Here is a 23,434-nt window from a genome sequence, read left to right as displayed (position 1 = left end):
TACATGTATCATAGGCTGCCACGGTATTTTCTTTTGTTAAGAAAACTTTAACCCTCCATTTGTATATTACAACAAGAATCACAACAATCGGACACCCCGTGCAAAGATTTAGGCCAAAGTCACTAATTTACCTTACTGTAACTGGGTCAAATCGATAACCGCTAAATTCAACATTAGCACAACAGGGTAGATTTGAGCAGCACTACTTACCCGGAAAATTCGCCTGCAATTTGATATCCAAGGACAAGACTCCCTTGGGACGGTGACCCGCAATAAGAAGTTAAAATCTATGCCGTAAATTTTAAATTCTGAGCAGTTTTTCATGTAAATTTTCCAATGAGTGTCATTTTTAAAAAAATGAAAAGTAGCGCTCTGGACAGAAAAACCATAATGGGTGGGTGGCCTCCCTGCTTTGTATGGTAAAGAAATGATTTTCACCAAGCATGAAATTGACAAATTGGAGAGCAAAATCCCATGAAGCAAAGTGAGTGAAGGAAAAACATAAGTAACATGCTTTTCACATACTGATCTCCACAAATTTGTGCCGGGTAAAACAAGACCATAACAATAGGCATTCGTGGGCATTGGAAAGTAAATAAGTGATTATCTTCCATAACATTGCATGTTTGAATCTTATGGAGGCCAAACATTTCAAACAGTGAGGCCAATGAAGGGTTCGTCTGGTCGTTAACTTCAGAGTTCCGGAATTATTTAAGTAAGCCTGAGCCATTATCTCGGGTAATGTATTTTAAGGTGGAAAGAGTCACTAGTGCAATGTTTATTAGAGGCTCAAAAGCAGCACTCAAAAGTCCAGGTGAATAATGCACAATAGTTGCACGCTCACACCTTCGGTTTACATAATATTATTTATGGCCGCCCTTGCCAAACAAGATTTTGAGAGAGAGAGAGAGAGAGAGAGAGAGAGAGAGAGAGGGAGATTTGGCATCACTTTCTCCAAAGATAAACCGACCACTGAGTTCTCTTTCTTCCTCGTTTTTCTTGTTGCCTTTTTTTTAGGACCCGGGGACCCTGCCGAGCGGCACCCCTGCCGAGCGGGTGCCGAGCAGCCAATCCGGCCGTTCATCTCGGAATCAACGGCCCGAATCGAAACATCTTTTTCCTTTTCTTTTTCTTTTTTTTTAAATCCGTTCGGTACCTTTACATCCGGGCCATCCAAAACACTTTTGGACGGCCGAGATGCGCTCGGCACCGCTGCCAAGCACCTCTGCTTGGCAGCATCTCCCAATCCTTTTTTTTTTATAACCGGATGTCTTGGTCAGTTTGTATGCACCTCGATTAATTCCAGAGCCCTAAAATTAACGATCGGACAAATCCTTCAGTGGCCTCAAGGTTTGGAATTTTTATCTGTGAAATTCAAACATTCGACCTCATAGAAAAAAAAACAATTATTTTCTAATATCCACTTGACCAAACCTTTCGGATTTTTTTTTTTTTATATCTTGTTGTCATATTCACCCTCAAAGCCTCTTTGTTGGGCCTGTAAAATATTGCACGGACCCAAGTACGGACAAGTCTAAGGGAATGTTCACTTTAAGACCACAGGGACGTGTCAAAAATATTAGTAATTTTGTGTTGTTTCCTTTATTTTCCAATTCTCGGTAGGTGAATGCCATAAGACCGTATTGGCTGGCATGTAAGTAAACAACAAATCAAAGGTCCAAAATTCAGTTACGTAACGATCTTTATTTAAAACATTTGGAAGGAAACTTTGAAACGCATCAGAGGTAAATGGGAAGTTTGAAAGTTGTTTCTGCCTGTTAAACCCCTGCACTGATTAGCTTTATATGGATTTGCAGCAATTTTTTAGTAGCTCGATCTAAGTTATTTAAGACTTTATAAGGGGCCTTCGGGTTTAAGCTAGTAATGGGATTTGAAGATGGAAATTCCATTTGGAGGTAGCTTAATTATATAATTCAATTTGTTGCAGCTGTATTCTTCCTTCCAATTTAATTGGCACCACTAAAAGAGTTAATACCTGAATTATTATGCAGTGCCTTGAATTTGGGCAACCTCTGTCCGGACTGGAGTCACGTCCGCCCGACGAGTGTGTTCTTGGGAAAAACCGCTGATCTCGGTATATTTCGTCTGGAAGGGGTCATCGACACCGAATGCATGCGTTTTTATGTCAGATTTGGCTTATTTTTTGTGCTAACCTACACCAAGGGACCTTGGGGTTTACTAGAGTTTGTCTTACGGGCTTGATATTAGTGTTTTGGGTATCTATTTCGGTTCCACTTGGGTTTGCTCTCCCTTTCAAGTTCCACTGGCGTTTTGTCCCTGACATTGTTGCGTGCTTCTTTGAGGGTGAAGGACAAAGCCAGTTCTTTGTAATCTCTCCTTGTTCATAGTAAAACCTCTCTCACTCTGCGCCTGTGGAATACGTGAAAGCTTAGGCTTGTTCAGAACTACGTAAATCGTTGTGTCCTTACTTTGATTTTGCTTGTTAGGTTGTTTATTTTCTTCTTCGTGGTTGTCATATCATGAATATTTTGCTTATAGGAAGAAAAACCCTTCATTGTCATTCAACATGTATATGATTCCGTTTTTCCTATTCCTTATTTGCCATATTCAAATTCTTTGATTACATTTGGATTTTGTTCAATCAAGGAAGACAAGTGTGATCACTTTTGGGATCACAATCTTGAAACTCATGGCTTTGTTATATTTGAAGGGGAGGAAAAATGATTCTTAGTTGTGGTGCATAATAACTTCTGCTTGGAATCACTAGGACCAAATCATAGTCATTTATTTGTTCCTTTGTCAAGAATCCACATATGTTGAAAGAAAACATTGAAGGGACATCCTGTTTATCCATGGTTAATTTAGGATCCTAGGTCTTGGATATCCAACCATCAAAACACATAAAAGAATAAAGTAAAAGAAAATTTCTAACCTCTGCCCTAGAGGTAGAGAATAATAGGTAAAAAATACATTGATATCTGATAAAGTGCATTGATATATGTGAAAGTATATTAATATCCGTGAAATATGTATTGAAATTCGAATTTGTTTGGAATTATTTGCATGTTATCCGTCGCCTAATAGGCTGAGGTTAGCAAGAGCCAAAGTGAAATGGTTGGTTGAGTGGGAGCACAACAATAAGTAAGAGGCTTACCGGCAAGCTTGCATATAAAACTCTCACCGCTAGAAAAAAAAAAACTCTTGGAATTACTCAAGGTTTACCTAGTTGTTAACTTTAAGGTTTTGAAATTAGTCAAGGTGCGTACAAGTTGGCCCGATACTCAGTTATCAAAGAAAAACCATCAACACAAAAAAGCTCACGAGATTTCTACTACGGTTTGATTACAAAATCTCCTTGGGTTTTGGCTTTTGGAAAGTTAAAGAAGACTGTACTTGGTCAAGAATGGTTTTTGGCAATTCCATTCCATAATTACAACGGTCCAAATTTGTCAAAGAGAATTGAAAAAAGGGGGGGGGGGGGGGGGGGGGGGGGGGGGGGAGGTATGGATGAGGAATAAGTGAATAACACTACACCTCCTCCAACTTTGAAAGCTACTTGCTATTGTTGTGCCTCTAAAAGGTTGGTAGTGACACTAGTATAAATATCAACTTCTCTCTCTCTCTCTCTCTCTCTCTCTCTCTCTACTTGCAAAATGTTCAGTTGCAATCTCATACTGGCTTGCTATTTTGGAAGATAGAAATAGGAAAGAGAGTAGCTAGATGGAACCCCCCTATGAGCTCTGAATCTCCACCACCTCACTCAAACCACACCAATGGCTTCACAGCTGAAAAGGGTATGCAAAAGAGTTTCTGACTTTTGCAATTCTTGGGAAAGGAACCAATCTCCCTCCAGAAGCCGAAGAACTTTCCATAGAGATGTTGAACAAGAAGAGTTCCCGTATGCAAGTAGCCATTGCCTTTCCTCATACTACAGCGTCTTTGTAGTTCGCCTTACAATCATGGTTAGTCATATTTTCCTTCTTCTAGAAACAAGAAGAAAAAAAAAAAGGGATCATTACCCGCGTTTGGTTGCAGTTTTCAGAGTCACTGTTTTGGATCAATCTTCAAAAACAAGTTCATATTTATGATAAAAAATGAACATGGTATGAAAACGATGAGTGTTTTTGTTAACACAAAAAAGTGATCCTGGAAAACTATTAACCGAGCAGGGAGACTCAACTGAGTCTGTCTTGGTTATTTTTCTTTCCATTTAGCAATTTTGGAGATGGTTTTTATGTTTTCTAGAAACAAATTCTTGGCATCATTTATGTCCAGTTACATGGTAGTTGTGGCAATGGCTTCATGCAGGTGATGCTAGCAATTTTGATAGGACTCCTAACCTTGCTAACATGGCATTTCACAAGGGTCTACACAGCAAAATCGCTGGAAAATCTAGCGTTTGGCCTCCGGTTTGAACTTCTACAACGTCCCATACTGCGAATGTGGAACGTCTTGAATTCCACAGTTGAAATAACCACAGCACAAGTAAAATTGTCGGAGTCTGTCATCAGACGGTACAGCAAGCCCGTTAATCAAGCACAACAAGTGGAGGTGGTTTCATTTCCCAGCCATTCTCTATTTAATCTTATCCTTTGTTCTGGTAATTCTGTTAATTTTTTTAATTTTTAATTTTTAGCAGCTCTATGAAGTGATGAAGGATGTGACATGGGCTTTATTTGCGAGTCGTAAGGCTCTAAAATCGATAACTATAAATTACAAAAACGGGTTTGTCCAAGCTTTCCATAGGGATCACAGGAGTAACAACACATTCTACATCTTTTCTGACCTTGTGAATTACTCAATCAGTGGTTCTTATGACACAAACACCTTTTCATCTCGCGGAGGGTGGAGCGATCAATCAGTTCGCAATAACACCACTGCTGTTTGGTACCGGGAGCCGCTTGATCCTGCCACCGGTGAAGGGATAGGGAAACCAAGGAAAATCCCTCCAGATGAACAAATCAATATTGCAGGGATTTCACAAGTCCCAGATGGTGCAGCATCGTGGCACGTGGCAGTGAGTAAATATACAGATTCGCCTTTGCTTTCAGCTGCATTACCAGTTCGGGATGCTGCTAATGGGAGTATTGTGGCAGTTGTGGGAGTTACTACCGCGCTTTATAGTGTAGGCCAGTTGATGAAAGAATTAGTTGAGTTTCACAGTGGACACATTTACTTGACCTCTCAAGAGGGATGGTTGCTTGCTACTTCCACAAATGCACCTCTGCTGATGAATTCAACAACAGGGCCTAAGCTTATGAGGCCTACTGATTCAAATGATCCTGTGATACGTATGGGAGCTGAGTTGTTGAAGAGGGAGTATGGGAACAAGTTTCCTCAGAATCATGGGGTTCATGTAGAGAATGCAAGGCTTGGACACCAGCTTTATTACATTGACTCATTTTTCCTTGACTTAAAGAGGCTTCCAATGGTAAGTTTTTGTTTCTTTTAATGTATATCTCTTATATTCCATTGAAATTTCATTTCTTATAAGGTGTGTTTGGATCATGGGATTAATTGAGTGAAAGGGAACGATATAAAAATGATTTGAAGAACGTAAATTCGGGCTTTTGATTTCCTATCATTTTCCTTTTACCTTGGTAAACCTTCCATAAATCCATTATCCATGCACAACATAGTTCTGGAATTCAGGTCTTAGGTGTTTGTGGCCTAAGAATATTGCAGCTAAAATTATATTTCACTTCGGTCTTTTTTTTCACAAAGCTTAAAGGAATCGACAGTGCTTTATTGTTTGTTGAGCTTACATTGATTTTACCTATGCCTATTGCAAAGAGAATACAATTGTGAGGAATAAAATTTTGTACAGGTGGGGGTGATTATCATTCCGAGGAAATATATAATGGGGAAGGTAGACGAGAGAGCCTTTAAAACGTTGGTAATTTTGATATCGGCATCACTGTGTATCCTAGTTATTGGATGTGTTTGCATCTTCATATTGACAAATGGGGTGTCAAAGGAAATGAAACTAAGAGCAGAGTTGATAAGCCACTTGGATGCAAGGAGAAAGGCAGAGGCCTCTAGCAACTACAAAAGCCAGTTTTTAGCAAACATGAGGTGGGTATCATTTTCAAATCTACATGCATTTGAATTTTTTTTTTTTTCTTGTGAGAAACCATACATAATTGCATATTATCTGTCCTGTGGCATAATATGTTATGATGGTAAAAGCTGCTTCTGTTGTGGCAGTCATGAACTACGAACACCTATGGCTGCAGTGATTGGACTGTTGGACATCCTTATGTGTGACGATTATCTGACAAACGAGCAATTTTCAACGATTACTCAAATTCGTAAATGCTCAACTGCATTACTCCGGCTTCTCAACAATATTTTGGATCTCAGTAAGGTGAGAAACAAAGATAGGTACTCCATCACATTGGTCCACCAGATTAGTCAGTGCTTTGGTCTAGATACCGAGTTATCAAAAAAGAATTAATATTGTAGAATGACAAGAAATCAAACCGGTCGTCTCATGTGCATATACCATAACAGAGAAACGAAGTAATTTGAAGTTGCAAGAAGTTCAAATACTAATACCAGAGTCCATTACCAGTTTCAAGAACTATATATAATTCCAGTGGCGTTTTCCTAGTGAAGCTAATGTTTATTTCCAGCATAATATCGTCAATTGTTTAGAAGCAGAATAACCAAGAACCTAATAACTAATGCTCTATCAGGATACTGCAGCGCTTTCTGATGAATCATATTGGGATATCATTTGAAATATAGGTCGAATCTGGAAAACTAGTGCTGGAAGAATCTGAGTTTGACTTAGGGAGAGAACTGGAAGGGCTCGTTGATATGTTCTCTGTGCAGTGCATTAACCACAATGTGGAGACTATTCTAGACCTCTCCGGTATGAACCATATGAGCATAATATTTTTTGCATAAAGATCTCCATCATAGCTCTTATGGTTGACAAAAAGAACTTAAATATATCTGCTGTTCTACACTGATTGGTTTCTGACGTGGGATTATTGCTATTTATTCTTTGCCTCTTGCATAGATGATATGCCAAGATTAGTTCAAGGAGACTCCGCAAGAGTGGTTCAAATATTTGCAAACCTCATCAGCAATTCTCTCAAGTTTACAACATGTAAGTGAAACTATCAACAGAACTTCATGCATTTTCCAGAGTCAAATTTCCGTAGGGAATTAAGTTCAAAACTGCATGGTTCAAGTTTTCTAGTGGCTTGCAGCTGGTTACATTGTTCTGCGGGGATGGTGTGAGAATCCAAACACTTGTAGTGACACCAGGAAGTTCCCCCTCGATGCAAAGGAACCGTGGAATACCCGTAAAAGGAATTTGAAGCAATATGTAAACCACCCAAAGAGATGCTGCAAGAACGAGAACAAAGTGGTTCTTTGGTTTGAAGTTGATGATACTGGTTGTGGTAAGAATAAGACAGCTTCTTTAGAGAATGTATGTAAATAATCACTTGACTAAAGGCATAACAAATTCCATGAAACGAGATCTAACATTTCGTTCGTTTTTTTTCTTCCTTATGGTAGGAATTGATCCATGCAAGTGGGAGTCGGTTTTTGAAAGCTTTGAACAAGCCGATCCCTCAACAACTCGAATGTAAGTATATTTGTAAAGCATCAAGGAATGAGTAAAAGCGTAGACTATTGTGCTGTTACGATAGTTGTGATGTGATGTAACAAACCCACCTTATGTAATCTTTCCATTTTCAGGTATGGTGGCACTGGTCTTGGCCTTTGCATTGTTCGAACATTGGTAAGTAAAATCCTCATCTATAAAACGCTCGTAACTCAATCTTTTTTGAACTGAATGATAGCTATTTGTAATTTTTCGTTTTACCTAAACACGTTGAACTATTCTGTTCTTTGTTTTGTTTCACCATTCTACTCTTGATCCCCTTACTCGATCTTATGTTGGGAGGTGCTAACAGGTGAACAAGATGGGCGGGGAGATCAACGTGGTAAAGAAGAATGGCCCGGGGACTCTGATGCAATTATACATGCATCTCAGTACACCAGCAGATAATATAGGAAAGCATTGTCAACTGAAATTCACAGAACATAACTTGATGGTTGGTTATTCTACTTGGTTCTCACATTTTTAAACTTTTGACTTATAAATTCTATTCTCTGTTCATCCAAAATGGATATTATTAGAAACATGCAATCTAGAATTCGCTGTCCTGAATCGGATTCATGATTTTGTAATCACTTTTCTTGCCTACAGCTCTAGGAAATGAAAACATGAAGCTGAAGAACCCCATATTTACTTAGTACTCTCAGTGACTCTCTTTGCTTATCCTTCCCTATCTTCCTCTTTCTGGGTAAAACACATGAACATGAACAGTTCGCATAAATCCATACTAGACTCTAAGGCTGTGTTTGGATCATGGATTTGTGGAGAGTTATAACAAGTGAAAGGAAAATGGTAAGGGCCTTTCTCATTTCGTTTTTTTCTTATATCCTTCTTGACCTGTAGCTTTCCCTCGACATATCCACGATCGAAATTTTCGAGCACAGCCTAAGAAGCTGATGTGAAGTTGAACCGAAAAACTAGTTGATTCAAACTAATATGTGACAATTGGAATGCAGGTTTTGCTTGCACTGAATGGCAGAATGGGAAGATTGATCATGTCCCAATGGTTACAGAAAAATGAAGTATCCACGAGGGAAGCATCCGAATGGAATGAGCTGACACAAATTCTCCAGGAAATCTTTCAAGCCAAAAGTTATGCAGAACCTAGAGAATATTCAAAAGCCGAATCGTTCAATAAACAAAACGCAAAGGATTCCATTTTCCTCATAGTTGTCGACATTGGCTTACTTGACTTGAACACAGATGTATGGAGGGAACAACTGAATTTCCTCAATACATACTGTGGGAAAGCAAAATTTGCTTGGATACTAAACCACGACACTTCCAATACAATTAAGTTGGAGCTTCGTAGTAAAGGGCATCTATTGATGGTTAATAGACCTCTATACAAGGCAAAAATGATCCAGATTTTGGAAGCTGTAGTTAAGGAGAAAAATCTTGAGCTTCAAAACAAATTAAACTCCTTCAAATCTACAAAAGAAGAAGGTGATTTGCATGTATGTCTTGAAATGGACTCCATTCGATATGATGCAGCCAGTTCTGATGATTCTGATAAGCCAGAAATGGAACCTTCTGCTTGTCCATCACAGTCTGAGACAGTTAACAATTGCTTTGTTAACGATTTTACTCCAAATGATCAAAATCGTACCAGATCCAAATTTTGCGAGAACCCGAAAAGCCTGGAACTAAGTTGTTCTAGTAAAGTCGTTAATGGACAGAAATCTCTTGAAGGACTAAGAATACTGCTAGCGGAAGACACACCGGTACTACAGAGGGTTGCAACAATAATGCTGCAAAAGTTGGGGGCTAGTGTGGTGGTTGTGGGAGATGGAATGCAGGCTGTGGATGCTTTATCTGCCTTGGAAAATGACTATGCAAGAAATGAAACTAAAATTGGGGAATGCCCTTCGTACGACTTGATCCTAATGGATTGTCAAGTAAGATATTTCAAACTAATCTTTTCCTCATGTTTGATTATATGCTTAGGGCTTAGGGTTGAATTGAGGTGTTTCTATGCTTTAGAACAATTCCACTGGTAATTGCTAAAATGGCAATGCCAAATAAAGCTATAAATTAGCTTCCTTCACTGTTAAAGGCATCGCTCCACTGGTGTAAATGACATTGTAGCACAATCACGACTCCCTCGTTCTCTCATCCATTGATAATGTGATGGCAACGCCAGTTTTCTGCAAGATTCTTAGCACACCAATGGAGATTAATTTTGTCGAGGCATTGCTATAATTTGGTTTTGGCAAGAATTTTAGCAACCCATTGGAAAAACACATATATGGTTTCTCTTGTTTTGCTATTATGTGTCGTCTATTGCAATACATTTTCAAGCATGTATTGCTCTAATTTGGCTTCAGCAACACATTTTCTATATCTACGGTTGTAGAAGTCATAGACTACTGGAAGCATATGTTTTATTATTTTTATTTTTATATATGTATTTAACAAAACAGAATTTTGAATATCAGAAAGGTTTTATGGTATGAGTTTCTGCTAGTAAATTCCATTTTGTCTTGTATCAAACCAGATGCCAAAGATGGATGGTTATGAAGCAACAAAGGCAATTCGGAAATCGGAAATGGAAAGTGGTTCACACATCCCAATCGTTGCGCTGACAGCTCATGCCATGTCATCGGATGAGGCCAAATGCTTGGAGGTGGGCATGGATGCGTATCTAACGAAACCAATTGACAGCAAGCTGATGGTGTCCACCATCCTTTCGCTAACAAGGAGAACCGCCTAGCCTTTACATCCAAGCAATCATTTTACACAAACCAGAGCTAACACACTGGTTATGCTATGCAGTGCATTTGATGCATCCAAAAAGATGGTAACTTACAGCGAAAGCAATTTTATTAGTGCAAGTTGTACGAAAATATGTTTCATAGCTGAGTAGGCGACTTTAGTTCTTTGTAATACTTGTGTTTCCAATTCGAACAACTTTAAACGTACATAAGTAACGTAATTAACCTATACGCGTGATTCCCTGATAAAAGTGTTGCTTTAAGAATTCATATTTGTGTAAGCTAGTTTTAAAAAACTAGAAACTATGTTGCATGCGCGGGTTTGGTCACAAGACACAGATTTGATGACGCAGTGACATATAGACGTGAACTCCCGAGATTTAGGAAACTGCCATGTTTTTTCTAAGCCTGAAGGAAGCTACTACCTTTTTTAATTTTGGTCAGTTTTCGTAGTAGAGGTTGTTTCGAAAGATTTGAATGATAAAGGTATTATAATCGTTTTTCTGAGATCCGTTCGATATGAATGATCTAAAAATGGGAGGCAGCCTGAGAGAAGGCAAAATTCTCTCGTATGACAAATTAGTTGTGGATAAAGTGAGTAGTTAAGTCCAAGTTTGATAGATGCCATTTGAGGTACTCTGGTATTGTTTCTACTCACTACATAAAGGGATAGTGGAAAACTAGAATTCCTAAGGTTAATACCAATCTAGGTTTGTGGTTGTTTATGCAAGGCAGGAATTAAGGATTTGAGTCCAGCACTGCTACCTTGGTGCTCGTAATTCATGCATGCCGGAGTCTCAGAGCTTCTCATGAAGGACTGAAAATGCATTGTTTTGTAATCATAAGCGGCTTTTGGGCTATTGTTTCAGTTCAGAACTCACTTTTGAGTTTTCATTCTGACATTGAAATGGAGATTGCGCACTAGCTGTTTGATGAAATGTGTGGAAGAGACTTATTGATTTCTAAGCGTTTATGATTGGGGGCTATGTGCAATCTGGGGAAGCTGTGGTTGCTTTCATGTTGTTTCGTAAGATGGTATCCAATAATAAAATTGAAATGGATGGCAAATAATGGTAAATGTAATCAAGGCCAGCATTCACATTGGGAAAGTTAGCATTGCAAGGTTAGTCCATGCGTTTGTGATCTGTATGAGGTTTGGGTTACGATGTATTTGTTGCAGGCTCTTTAGTGGATACGTATGCAAAGTGCAATGATATAGAATCTGCATCAAAAGTATTCAGGGAGATGCCTATGAGGAGTAGTGTTTCGTGGAACTCTCTCTTAGGGTCTTATCAGTAATGAGAAGTATCCAGAAGCTCTATCGCTGTTTGATTCGATGTCTAAGGAAGGAATTGAGGCTGATGAGGTGACTCTGGTGAATCTTCTTCAAACATGCAAAAATTTTTGTGATCCAATTCACTGCAAGTGCATTCATTCTGTAATAATCCGGCGGGGTTATGATTTAGTCCTAAGTTCTTTGATTGATGCTTATGCAAAAGGTAATATCATCACATTTGCATGGAACGTATTCAATCAGGCGAAGAGAAGAGATACATGCAGTCACTTGAGGCTTCTAAGAGATGAACGAAACACAAAACAAGCCCAATGCCATTACTGTGTTAAATCTTCTTGAGGCTTGCTCCGTTTCTGCTGAACTGAAAAGATCAAAATCAGCTCTCGCCGTTTGCAATCCGTAGAGAAAGGGTGTTCAAACAACTACCCCAGAGATACATGGGGTGCCATGATTGCAGCGTATCATATGAATGGTCTTACGCATTCTGCCTTGGCTCTGTTTCACGAATTGAAAACCCACGGATTGAAGCACAAACCCAGTAACAACTCTCTCAGTATTAGATTTTTTGTCCCGTTCAATGCATTGGACAAAAAAATCACATTGGCGTCTTTTTCCGTTGCCCTATGTATCAAGAGGATACACCGCTAGTTGATCGAAAATATAGTTTAAGAAAAAACATTGATATAGAAAAATCAAAATAGGTAAAGGTGACAAAAAAATTAAGACGTTTTGCCAAAAAAAATCTGGACCACCACTTCGTAACAAAAACTTACTACAAATGAATTTCATATTAGGAGACTCGTGAGTGTTCAAGTTAATCTGTAATTGTAAAAAATGTAGATTACACAATGCAAACCAAGTTGTTTAAATGCTATTATGCAGCTGGCAGGTCGGTCTGATCCCCACTACACGGATAAATTTTTGTTGCATAACCTTGATCAGGAACTCTCCAAATTAGATTTTTGTAGGTTATCCAAGGTTGATTGCAAGGACACCCACCCGGCCCACAGTCTAGCAAAGCGGGGTTTGCTGTCTCCTTCCACATCACCAGATGCAAGGGGGATTCTGTTTTGAACCGGAGCTACTGCTGATAGCCATCTTTTGTTCATGTAGCTTCCTTTTTGTTGTATACATTGTGGTGTTGTATTTTCATTTCCCTTGTAATCTGTAAACCTTATTTCCTCCATCAATGCATTTCTAACATTTTCCAAAAAAAAATTTCCCTAAAATCCCTCTCCCCCTATTCACACCCCATCCCCCACTTCTCTCTCTCCCCACACTCCCTCCCCCACGTCTCTCTCTCTCCCACTTCTCTCTCTCTCACTAGCTGGTGTTAGTATGTTAGTCTACGGGGAATTCAGAGGTTGTCTATAGTCCTGAATTCCAACAACGCCTCCCGTGGAGCTCGAATCTCCGCCACCACTGTGGGGGAGGGTGAGATATCAGTAAATCTTTGTAGAAGCTCAACTGCATTATCCCTAAAGTAAAAAGATATCAGTAAATCTTAAACACGTTTTTCATGGAATTCTAATTCTTCAATAGAGACCGACTTTAGAACTTAACTTTTACTCTTCCATAGCAAGTGTACATTAGCAAATCAACGCAACCTGCTTTACCACCTAAATGCAGCTGAATCTGTGAACTTCAGACCCTCTCCATAAATGAAAAAGTAAACCATCAAGCTAAGCCAATTTTTAGAAATATCAAGCAAGAGCCGTGAAATGAAGAGTCCTTATACCAAGGCACCTCAGGGCTTTTTGTTCTGGTAGACTCCCAAGCAAATTTAGAAGAATAAACCCCAGGCCCAGTGTGGTTATGGATCCATACAAGTAACCATGTCCTCTCTGTCCTCATGGGGTACCGAAGTGCCAGGGGTTTTGTCAATAATCTCTTGTGTAACTGATACAAACACTTTCTGGCTAAAACCATGTACACAACTTCAACAAATTTTTAGAGTTGCAATTTATTTGACTCGCGTATACAAGATAATTTTTGACTCGTGTATCATTCACGATCCTGTTTGTACCACAATTAAGATTTCCATTTTACCCGGCGATTTGACGGCACGTGGCAAGGGTAAATATGGGCAAGTAAGAGGATAGAATGGGCTTACCCAAATAATGTAGAATTGATGGTGAAACTATGAAAAGTCTTGTCCGTCGATTGGCCTACACGTGGCGTATTCTTATGACCTTTTTGTCCGTCGATAAGGTGACAGGTGTCAAGTAGAACTGGATCCCATGATTTCACGATTGAAGAGGATGATAACCGCAATTAATGAGACAATTTTCCCAACGTGGGCATGATCGGCAGTTGAAGGAAGTTCTTAAGCAGAAATCAAGGGAGTCTTTCAACTGCCACTTTAGAGGGAAGATTTGAATTCAGAGGTAGAGAGGCCTATTTAAAGACGAGTTAGTAGCAGTTTCAGGGACACACAAACAACGCCAATCAGGCCTTTATCTTTTCTTTTCTAGGAGTAGAATTAACTTGTAATTGTTCATTCAATCATCTCGATTGTTTGTTCTTCTACTTTGAGGGTTAATAAAGTCCATTTTGTTAATCTTCTTCCATACTTCATCCACTTCATTGTTTTCCAAAGAAGTCCTGAAATACGGCAAGGAACCAAACTCCACTTTTCACATCCACATTCCAGCAAGCTTACAATACAGTTTCCCGTCGATTATCCGTCGATTGGGAAGAAAACAAGAATTTTGATAACAGATCCACACAAACACACACATGGAAAAAAAAAATAAAGAAAATAAAGAAAGAAAGAAAGAGCATGTTTTGGGGTACATAAAGAGAAAAACTTTGTAAACCAACACTGCAGCTCCTTAACCGTCCATACCTGGTACCGAAGAAACTATGATGACTGAGTTTGTAATTGAATTTGAAACCAAAAATATCAAGGCAATATACATGTTTAAGGATGAAGATTAAAACTTTAGACCAGCAGACTTATTAACAAAAGAAGTAAAATACTGAATCTTGAACATGAAATGGACTTACTTGAGAGCAAGTTCTCTATAAAGCAGTTGGTTTGGCTGGAGTGCCCTCCGATGATTAAGTCAGTAACTAATTAAATACTTTTCGGTCTAGTTGCGAAAGTTCAATCACAATCGAAAGAAGAATATTAAGTACGAAAGTTCTAGAGGGAGAAAGCGATTATATATTGAGAGGATGTTACTCGATAGAGTTTAATGCTTGATCCCTTGCTCTTTTCTTTGCTTCTGCTATTGACAGCCCCTGGGGTAGGTTACCGTAACTAGTCCGCTGACTCTACTCGTCATTGCCATTCTTTCCCTACAGATCTTTGTGTGTAACTTTTACTCTATCGTAACGACTTATTTCCGATTGGCTGATGTGACTAAACGTAATCGGCGCACGCGGGCCTACCGGTTGGTAACTGTCACAGTACTTGTCGTACCCTACCCTGCTTTCTTGGCCTTTTAAGACCAAAGTCACATTTGACAAACGCGAGGTTTTTAAGCCCTGGTTTCATCAATACATCGCAGGAGAAAAACAAGGAAATCTTGAGCAATAATCAACCTTAGAAATTGTACCTCTGTTAGGAACATGCGAAATTTCAACGTCTCAATCTGTGAAAGATAACTTGAGAAAGGCACAAGAGCATATTCAGGTTGATGATCATGCGACGCACCAATATCTAACTCACCAAGAAGAGGAAGGCTCCCTCCCAAGGGACAATCTTATTTTGGAATGCCCAAAGTACTTGAAGGTCACAAGCTTGGGGGCACAAAACTCAAGACTCTCCAAGAATTTGCATTGGAATATCTCAAGGAGCTTCAACTTGAGTGAAAGGACCAGAAATAGTTAGATTAACAATCTGATCTAACCAAAACAGCCGTAACTGTTCCATATTTGGAATTTTGGACTATTGGACAGAAAGTATTCGATGAGTTCTCCATTTATATCTACCCTCGTAAACGAAAGGCTTGTTAGGCACTTAATGCTGGATAAGTTAGATGGGCATTTCAAGCTGAGATAACACTCATGCGAAGGCGCATAGCGTGTGCCAGCTATGGGACGCAAGTCAATCTCAAGTACTTTTACACTCTTTGGTATCACAAAGTTTATCCATTCATCAATATAGCAGCTATCCCTGCTATCCAAGTAAAAACTAACTCTAAACTTGTCCAAAGAAGGACCCAAATGCAACTTCAAAACTTGATTCACCCAAGCCAAGAACTTTGACCTTTCTCGCCCTACCATATCCCCATCCCCACAGCCAAGCAGTTCCAACATTCTCTCTTTTGATTCATCAAAGATCAAATTGGTGGTGAATTTCCACAAATCCCTCCATCTATGTGAAAGCACACTGCTTCTTCCTGCTTCTCTAAGTTTCAGGAGAGATAAAATGTGCGCAAGAATTCCATCCGGCAGCTGGCTTATTCAATCCTCCAAATGCTTATCCCTCTACTGACAATCAAATCAACCGCAAAAATAGGTATAATTAGTTCCAAAAAAGTAAACGAAAAAATTGAAAGTCCACTATTTTCAGCATGACCCCGCCAAACAGACCTCAATGCATATCAAGCTTTTTGTTTTTCTCCTAATTTGTGCCTGGGGATTGTTAAATGTGAAATGAAAGTCCACTAAACAGAGTTCACCTGGTGTTTAGAGCAGGCGGAGGATCACCGCGCTTGTTTCTCCATGTGACAGTGATGTGGTGCTGCAGCAAAGAGTGATAACCAGCATACTTATTAACCAGTTGATATGCAAAAAGAGAGGGGTGCTTACTACAAACAAGTGGAATCTCTCAAGCTTAAAGACAGGAATTTATAATCTTTTGATAGTAGTAACTGACAATGCAAAAACACATGTCGTTAAGTGCCACAAATTTAGTCTTTGACATTTACTCTCTCGGCTCGAGAAAAGAAATTAAAAAAACACCACCACTAAATCCTTTTCCAAGCATATACTCCGTAACTAGGAATCAATGGGTAAATATTTTCCCATCAAAAGGAGGAGTATAAAATAAGACAAACCAGAATTTGTTTCGATCTTTCCCAAGGCAAACCCAGAACAAAAATTAAAAAGCAAAAATAAGACAGATTCCACATATTGGACACCCAGTCCAACGAAGAAGGGGAGAGAGAGAGAGAGAGACTCACCTGTGTCGTCGACGACGCCTCGACGGTTCTCGGGTGGTTCACGTTGGTTGAACTTGTTGACGGTTCGCGGTGTACAACGACAAAATAAAAAACGCAAACTCATGAAGAAGATGATGAAGAAGAGAAAAAAAAAAAAAAACGCAAACTCCAAACGTCAGACTAAAAAAATACTTCTTCCATTGCCATTCTTTATTATTTTAAGGATTCCTACTCTTTATATAGTGAACACAATCCTATTCCACTTTGTGAAAAAAGTAACTTTTTGAAAAAGGAGACAATTTCAAGCTTAAAATCACGTATTTACGCAAATAATTTTCCTACCAATATGAATTTTATTTGATAGATCTCATTGAGATCTTTTACACGGTGCAAAAAAAAAATTGAAAAAAAAATTTTCATTTTTTTTATATTTGAGTTTGAAATTGCCTTCTTTTACAAAAAGTTACTTTTTTAAGAAAGCGAAACGGGGCCTGATTACACTTTCAAAAACTTATTTTTTTAATTTTATCCTTCAATTATTACATTTTCTTACTTTTTTTAGTACTATTAATTACTAAAAAATAGAAGGATAAAAGAGGAAATTCCTCATCTATTATCCATTTAGTTTTCGTATGAGACAATATTTTTGGGACGAAAAAAAGTGCTAATTAAGACTAAAGAACGGAAACAGATGGAATAGTTGTATGCATTGAGAAAAAGAAAAGTGTGCATATAGGTGCTAAAATGACTTGTAATGAACTCTAAAATGATGCAGTATTTAACATTTAACAGACAATTTGTTGTGTTCGGTTCTCTTCTCAAAAAAAAAAATTCCAACTCTAACACCACTCATTACTTATACTTTTAATCATTATTCCTATTTCTTCATCCATTAAGAGCATCCGCAACGGGAATAATCAAATTCAATAACCAAAATGTGCCATGTCAGCATTCGATTATCCATTTAGTTCATAATCAAACTTAACAAACTTTACCTCCACATTGGTTATTTTTGCATCCCTATAAAAAAAAACTCCACAATACGCAATGTACCTATGTCCAATTGCAAACAAGTTTTAATCACACACCTGACCACACCAAATTATTCGTCTCGATGAGACGATTCTAATGTGGGGTGTTTTTTAATTTTTTAGTTTTGAGTTTGGTTATTGGGTTTGGTTATTGAGTTTTGGTTATTGGTAAAAGTTGTTAAGTTTGGTTATGGAATGGATGGAATTTGATTATTTGCTAAAAGACTTTTGACTTTGCTTATTACAATGTGAGGTGTTTTTTTAGCATTATTGTTAAGTTTGCTTATCCATATTAATTTGCTTATTATAATGTGGACGCTCTAATTATTCTTATTTTTAATCATTACTTTCATTTCTCTATCTATCTCTCTCCAATCATTATCTCTATTTCTCTTTTCACTTATTACCCAAAAAAAATTTCTAAATAAACTTCCATAAAAGGATCCAAACAAAGCAAAATAGACGCAAACTCCAAACATCATACTATTATGTCTAGTGTCTACAATAGGTACATTTGGGACCAAAATGGGACTGCTTTATTCATTGGGAACCTAAAAAGTAAATTAAGTCATTCTTTGATGAGTTATATATGTAAAATAACTAAAATAACCTTGCACTTAACGGAAAAAGCAAACGGTGTATGGGATGGAGACCTCAATGACAAATTCAACAGACGAAGGACTAAAATAAGAGAGCCTAAAGATTAGGGTCCTGAATGTAATTAGGTGCCTTGTTCTCCAACCCAAGATCTTCCCTCCCCACTTCAAAGAGAGCAACTTTCGTAAAATCAACCCAACAGACAGACCAGCGAGCAAATCAGAGCAACAAAAGAGTTCAATGGCCAGGTACGACAGAGCAATCACGGTTTTCTCGCCGGACGGCCACCTCTTCCAAGTCGAATACGCCCTCGAAGCCGTCCGCAAGGGCAACGCCGCCGTCGGCGTCCGGGGCACCGACACCATCGTCCTCGGTGTCGAGAAAAAATCCACCGCCAAACTCCAAGATTCCAGGTCAACCCTCTCTCTCTCTCTCGCATATTAAATTGTCTGTTTCACTTCTGTGGCTATAGTTGACGTTGATCTTTAGGGTTAGGGTTAGGAGTATGCAAGACCTCGATCTCGTGTGTGATTATGAAGCTCATAAAACCTAGATGTGTTCTTTTCTAACTGTGGTTATAGTTGATTGGATCCTGTCCGTCACTGTGCAAGAGCTTGAACTAATTCAGTAACTTCTATGGGTAAAAGCTTCCATTTTTTTGGAAACCTAGTAATTTGAAGTTCCACTAGCGATTTGAAAAGTTGTATTGCCGAATCAGGATTCCTTTTTACTGATATTGATGGTTTCACAATTCAATTGCCATGTCGAGGCTCAGAGGCGGCTCCACCCTTTGCAAAGGGTGGTCACTTGAACACCCTAAAATTCTTTTTGTTAAATAAAACATGTAGAAATTGTAATTTAGCTTTGATTTGAACAACCAATTTTCACACTCTTGAATAACCAATCCAAAGAAAATTGAACACCTAGCCCATGAATTTTGAGAACTCATCGAGTGAGATTGTAATATCTTGTGTATTTTTCTTTTTTTGGATGGCGTTACCGATATTAATAGTTAAATTTTTATTCATATAATTGTGGTCTAGAGGTGCTACGTCGTAAATATTTCTGAATGCCCTTCTATGATTTTCTGGAGCCGGCTCTGTCGAGGCTCGTCAGGGTAATTAGCAGCCAAGATGTTAAGTGAAGGATTGAAATCAAACCTCATATTGGTTGATTTGCCTACTTGTATCGTACTTACTTCATACAAAATGTTCATTTTGTTTTGCTTTATACTCCCTCCGTCCCATTTTTGTTGTCCATCAATCCTTTTTTCTCTTTTAATTATCGCGTATATCTTTCAATCTATAATCTTTTTCATGATTTCGGCAATTTTTTATTATAAAACAAATTGAAATCTATCAAATAAGATCCATATTGGAACATATAAGCGATTGAAAACTGACACGAACATCAAAAAAGGACAACCAAAATGGGACGGAGGGAGTAATTGAAGAAGAAAAAGTGACATTGTATAGGGTCTTTCTGTATGTTCATGCCATGAATGTTGACCTTGTCCATAGGCCCTTAGTAGACTTATAGTAATAAAATGCTGTTGGGATGTGCTGATATTAAGTATATCTTACCCCAATCCATAGTTTATGCTAGTTATGTAATTTGATGAAGTGCGGCATGCTTAAGTATTAGAAGTTGATATATTGTATATCTCTAACATGACTTTCCGCGAGTAAGCCTATCAAAGGTACAGGGCGTGTTTCTTGCTCCGGGAGGGGTTCATATGGATTATAAGCTCGTACGGATGTGTTCTCTGTTTGAACTACTGGTCAAATATCGATCATATATCCTCTGTGTATATATTTGTGATGCATTGACACTATGACTTTTCTTTCTTTCGTTTTTTCCCACTTCTTTGCTTCCTTAGCCTTGATTGTGTTCTTGCTGTTTTACTTTGTTTTGCAGATCAGTTAGGAAGATTGTAAACCTGGATGATCACATTGCATTGGCTTGTGCAGGGCTCAAAGCTGATGCTCGTGTCCTTATAAACAGGGCCCGTATTGAATGTCAAAGCCACAAGCTTACTGTTGAGGATCCCGTGACAGTTGAGTATATTACACGCTACATTGCTGGTCTTCAACAGAAGTACACACAAAGTGGTGGTGTGAGACCATTTGGTCTTTCAACTTTGATAGTGGGATTCGATCCCCATACTGGTGTACCATCCCTCTATCAGACAGATCCATCAGGTACATTTTCTGCATGGAAAGCCAATGCAACTGGAAGAAACTCTAATTCAATGCGAGAATTTTTGGAGAAAAACTACAAAGAAACTTCTGGTCAAGAAACTGTCAAGCTTGCTATCCGTGCATTGCTCGAGGTAATTGCTCTTCTTCTTAGATGATTCTTGGTATCAGTTTTTTTTCCTGTGATTCTGTGCATTTTTTTTTTATGTTGATGGTATTGTTTCTTCAGACTATTTATGTTCTATTTGGTGATCTTATTGAATCACTTCCAAGATTTGTACCAAGTCATCTTTTTGAAACCTGGATCAATCAATTTGTACATCCTGAGTTCCTGATTAGGCACTTGAGGACCTAGTTGATTAATGTTCCTTTATCCACTCCAGCCAAGCTTCCTGGACAGAATACAAACATTTTAATTTGTTCTTGCAGAATGGAATCATGATGAGAAGAGCCTTTCGGTTATAAATGGATACACAAATTGAAACGATGCTTGCATTGTGTCATTGAACACTTGCAGATTGGATGAAATCAATTGAAATCCATGATATGTTATTACTATTTGTATCTGTGGCATGATTTCCTATAGGAATGAGAAATCTTTCTGGTTGAAGGACTGCTGCCCGTAGCTGTTTGTTGAATTGATTAAGAGCCGCAGAGCTGATAAGGTTGCTCTTCGAGTTCTTAATCATAATTCCTATCCTTCCTTCAGTTACTGGTTTAATGAAGGTCGCATGTCCACAGTTTAGCCTCTTCACTAGAGAGTTTAATGCCTAAAATCTTGTATGCGGAAAGTTTTCTCCCTCGGGATAACAAACTGAGAGAAAGTGGGGGTGGGTGCATGATAGCGGATGATGAGAAAGTACAGGTAGGAATGATGGGGCCTACCGGGAGAGAAAGTTTTCAAGTCAAATGTCTAATGTTGCCATTATATATTCGACTTGTTTGGGCAAAGTAGCTCTCTAATGCACGCTGCAAGGTGTTGTTGCGGAAAAAAATCTGTGGCAGACGGATTTGTAATTGAGAGAGTATTGAACAAATTTCGATCAAGCACAATAACTTAACAAACAGGTTTTGTTTAAATACTCAGCACTCAATCCTAAAAAATCTTGCTAGTTTGTCATCCATAACAAACTGAGATGATGCGATTGATTTCTTGCCTTCCGTATTTTTGTCTTGTAAATTGTAAATGACGAAGTAACTAATATGTACATATGTGGCACATCGTCAATCGAGGCTCTTGTGGATCCTTTGTGGCCAAAGGGACTCTTTTGAAGGCAATGATATTTACCATTTTGGTCCTACCTATTTCTTGCAATTTTTTGTCTAGCTTGCTGAGTGATGGCTTGACCATATTGTTAGATGCGTAGTATTCAATGAACTGTTGAGTTGTTACAACTTCTGAGCTATGTTCGTTGCATTTAGGTTGTTGAGAGTGGGGGAAAGAACATTGAAGTTGCTGTGATGACAAAGGAGGGCCTGCGTCAACTTGATGAAGCCGAAATTGACGCCGTTGTTGCAGAGATTGAAGCAGAGAAAGCTGCTGCTGAGGCGGCAAAGAAGGGCCCTCCCAAGGATAATTAATTTGTCCTTTTCGCTTGCCCATATGGTTTCTTAGCCACCAGTCCCGATAATTCCATTGACTTGCGAACGTAAAATTCCGTTCAAGGTTCTAATCTGGTGTTATGTGGATTAGAAATCTTTTGGTGCTTGTACTGCAAAATTGCTTTATAGTTTGACTTCTATTTCTGGTTAAAAGTTGTAGCAAGAGGTATTGTTGACATTGGATTATAATTGTTTTCAATTATGGGATGTTTTCAATTGAGCCTCGTTATTAGTTTTCAGCTAATTGCCCTCATTCCATGGAGAGAATTTTCATTTATGTTGGTGGAAATGGAAGTTCCATCTCTACTTTGTACCTTGTTGGAACAAAATTCATTTGCAATGGTTGAGGAATGATCTTTTTCCTTGTCTTAGGAGGAAGGAGAAAAACATGAAATAGTAAAGGTAATATCCACTATAAATTGAAATTTCCTTTTGAATTTTTTCCCCTACAAATGGAATAAACATTGGAAAACCCGCGTTACACTTTTTTGAGCAGTGGACATGATGGTTTAAAAATGGTATTTGCATAACCCTAGGAGTGGTGAAGGTAGTCACTGGCAACCAATAACATTATGTCTTCCATGTGAATTTCGATTCCACCTCCGACTATCATTTTGTGTGTTGGGTAAAGTTCATATGGAGTTTTACCCCGATTTAATTGGACTACTGGTGGTGGGATTAGTGTCCAAATTAGTCAGTCCAATGAGCATTTTTGAAAAAAAGAATGGTATGTGCACCTTCACTGGCCAAATGCTTTAACTTTATGATAGAATGAAATTATTTGTAACTCTTTATTTCCATGAAGAATTTTCAGAGAAAATTCCAAATGATTATTCACGTTCTTATTATTTTCTGTGTCAAATACACCATCCAAGTTCCAACACAACCTAAATACAACCAAAAAATAATAATTTTTTTCCAAAAATTGCATCTGCTCAGCCAAAGTGTTTGGCTGAATTCACCAGAAGAACAATAAAGGGCCAAAATCAACTAACAAGGGATAGGAAAATTAACCGAACATATTTGTTGTCAAGCTAAAGTAAAATAAAAAAATTCATTGCCAATTGATAGACTTATGTTTCTTTTTGAATTACGAACTTAATTTTCTCTCTGCAAATCAAATATAGTGAGGAAAAAAAAGGACGTATATTATGGCCCATGCAGGTCTCGAACCTGCGACCTTCGCGTTATTAGCACGACGCTCTAACCAACTGAGCTAATGGGCCTCTTTGTTTGCTTTTCATCTTTGAAAATATATTTACT

The 23,434-nt window shown here is 38.4% G+C and overlaps 2 protein-coding genes, 1 long non-coding RNA gene and 1 other non-coding gene across 6 annotated transcripts; 2 read left to right on the top strand and 2 right to left on the bottom strand.

The window, feature by feature from the left end:
* Positions 1-3,608: 3,608 nt before the first annotated feature.
* LOC131302572 (histidine kinase 1) lies at positions 3,609-10,564 on the top strand. Of its 3 annotated transcripts, none has more exons than XM_058329274.1 (13): positions 3,610-3,944; positions 4,291-4,533; positions 4,622-5,413; positions 5,810-6,057; positions 6,190-6,349; positions 6,733-6,859; positions 7,010-7,099; positions 7,203-7,397; positions 7,516-7,585; positions 7,699-7,741; positions 7,917-8,057; positions 8,578-9,519; positions 10,119-10,564. In XM_058329274.1, the coding sequence occupies exons 1-13, from the start codon at positions 3,756-3,758 to the stop codon at positions 10,332-10,334; spliced, it is 3,456 nt and encodes a 1,151-aa protein (XP_058185257.1). In that variant the 5' UTR covers positions 3,610-3,755; the 3' UTR covers positions 10,335-10,564. The 3 variants fall into 3 exon arrangements, with proteins under 3 accessions (XP_058185258.1, XP_058185257.1, XP_058185256.1); XM_058329273.1 differs by having other exon boundaries at positions 4,619-5,413; XM_058329275.1 differs by lacking the exon at positions 7,010-7,099 and having other exon boundaries at positions 3,609-3,944; positions 4,619-5,413.
* Positions 10,565-15,568: 5,004 nt separating this feature from the next.
* On the bottom strand, positions 15,569-16,497 carry LOC131302571 (uncharacterized). The gene is made up of 2 exons (XR_009191809.1): positions 16,261-16,497; positions 15,569-16,066 (listed from the first exon to the last, which is right to left on the bottom strand). It is a non-coding gene; the product is annotated as an uncharacterized LOC131302571 (long non-coding RNA).
* A 2,032-nt stretch (positions 16,498-18,529) lies between these two features.
* On the top strand, positions 18,530-22,387 carry LOC131302570 (proteasome subunit alpha type-7). Its single transcript, XM_058329272.1, has 3 exons — positions 18,530-18,784; positions 20,289-20,703; positions 21,992-22,387. Exons 1-3 carry the CDS (start codon positions 18,612-18,614, stop codon positions 22,148-22,150), a joined length of 747 nt encoding a protein of 248 aa, XP_058185255.1. The 5' UTR covers positions 18,530-18,611; the 3' UTR covers positions 22,151-22,387.
* A 936-nt stretch (positions 22,388-23,323) lies between these two features.
* Positions 23,324-23,397, bottom strand: TRNAI-AAU (transfer RNA isoleucine (anticodon AAU)). The gene has a single exon. It is a non-coding gene; the product is annotated as a tRNA-Ile (tRNA).
* Positions 23,398-23,434: the final 37 nt, after the last annotated feature.

The sequence above is a fragment of the Rhododendron vialii genome, chromosome 10a (genome assembly GCF_030253575.1).
Source record: "Rhododendron vialii isolate Sample 1 chromosome 10a, ASM3025357v1".
Taxonomy (NCBI): Eukaryota; Viridiplantae; Streptophyta; class Magnoliopsida; order Ericales; family Ericaceae; genus Rhododendron; species Rhododendron vialii.
The sequence above is the reverse complement of the archived record's forward strand: the minus strand, read 5'-3'. Positions and strand labels throughout refer to the sequence as shown.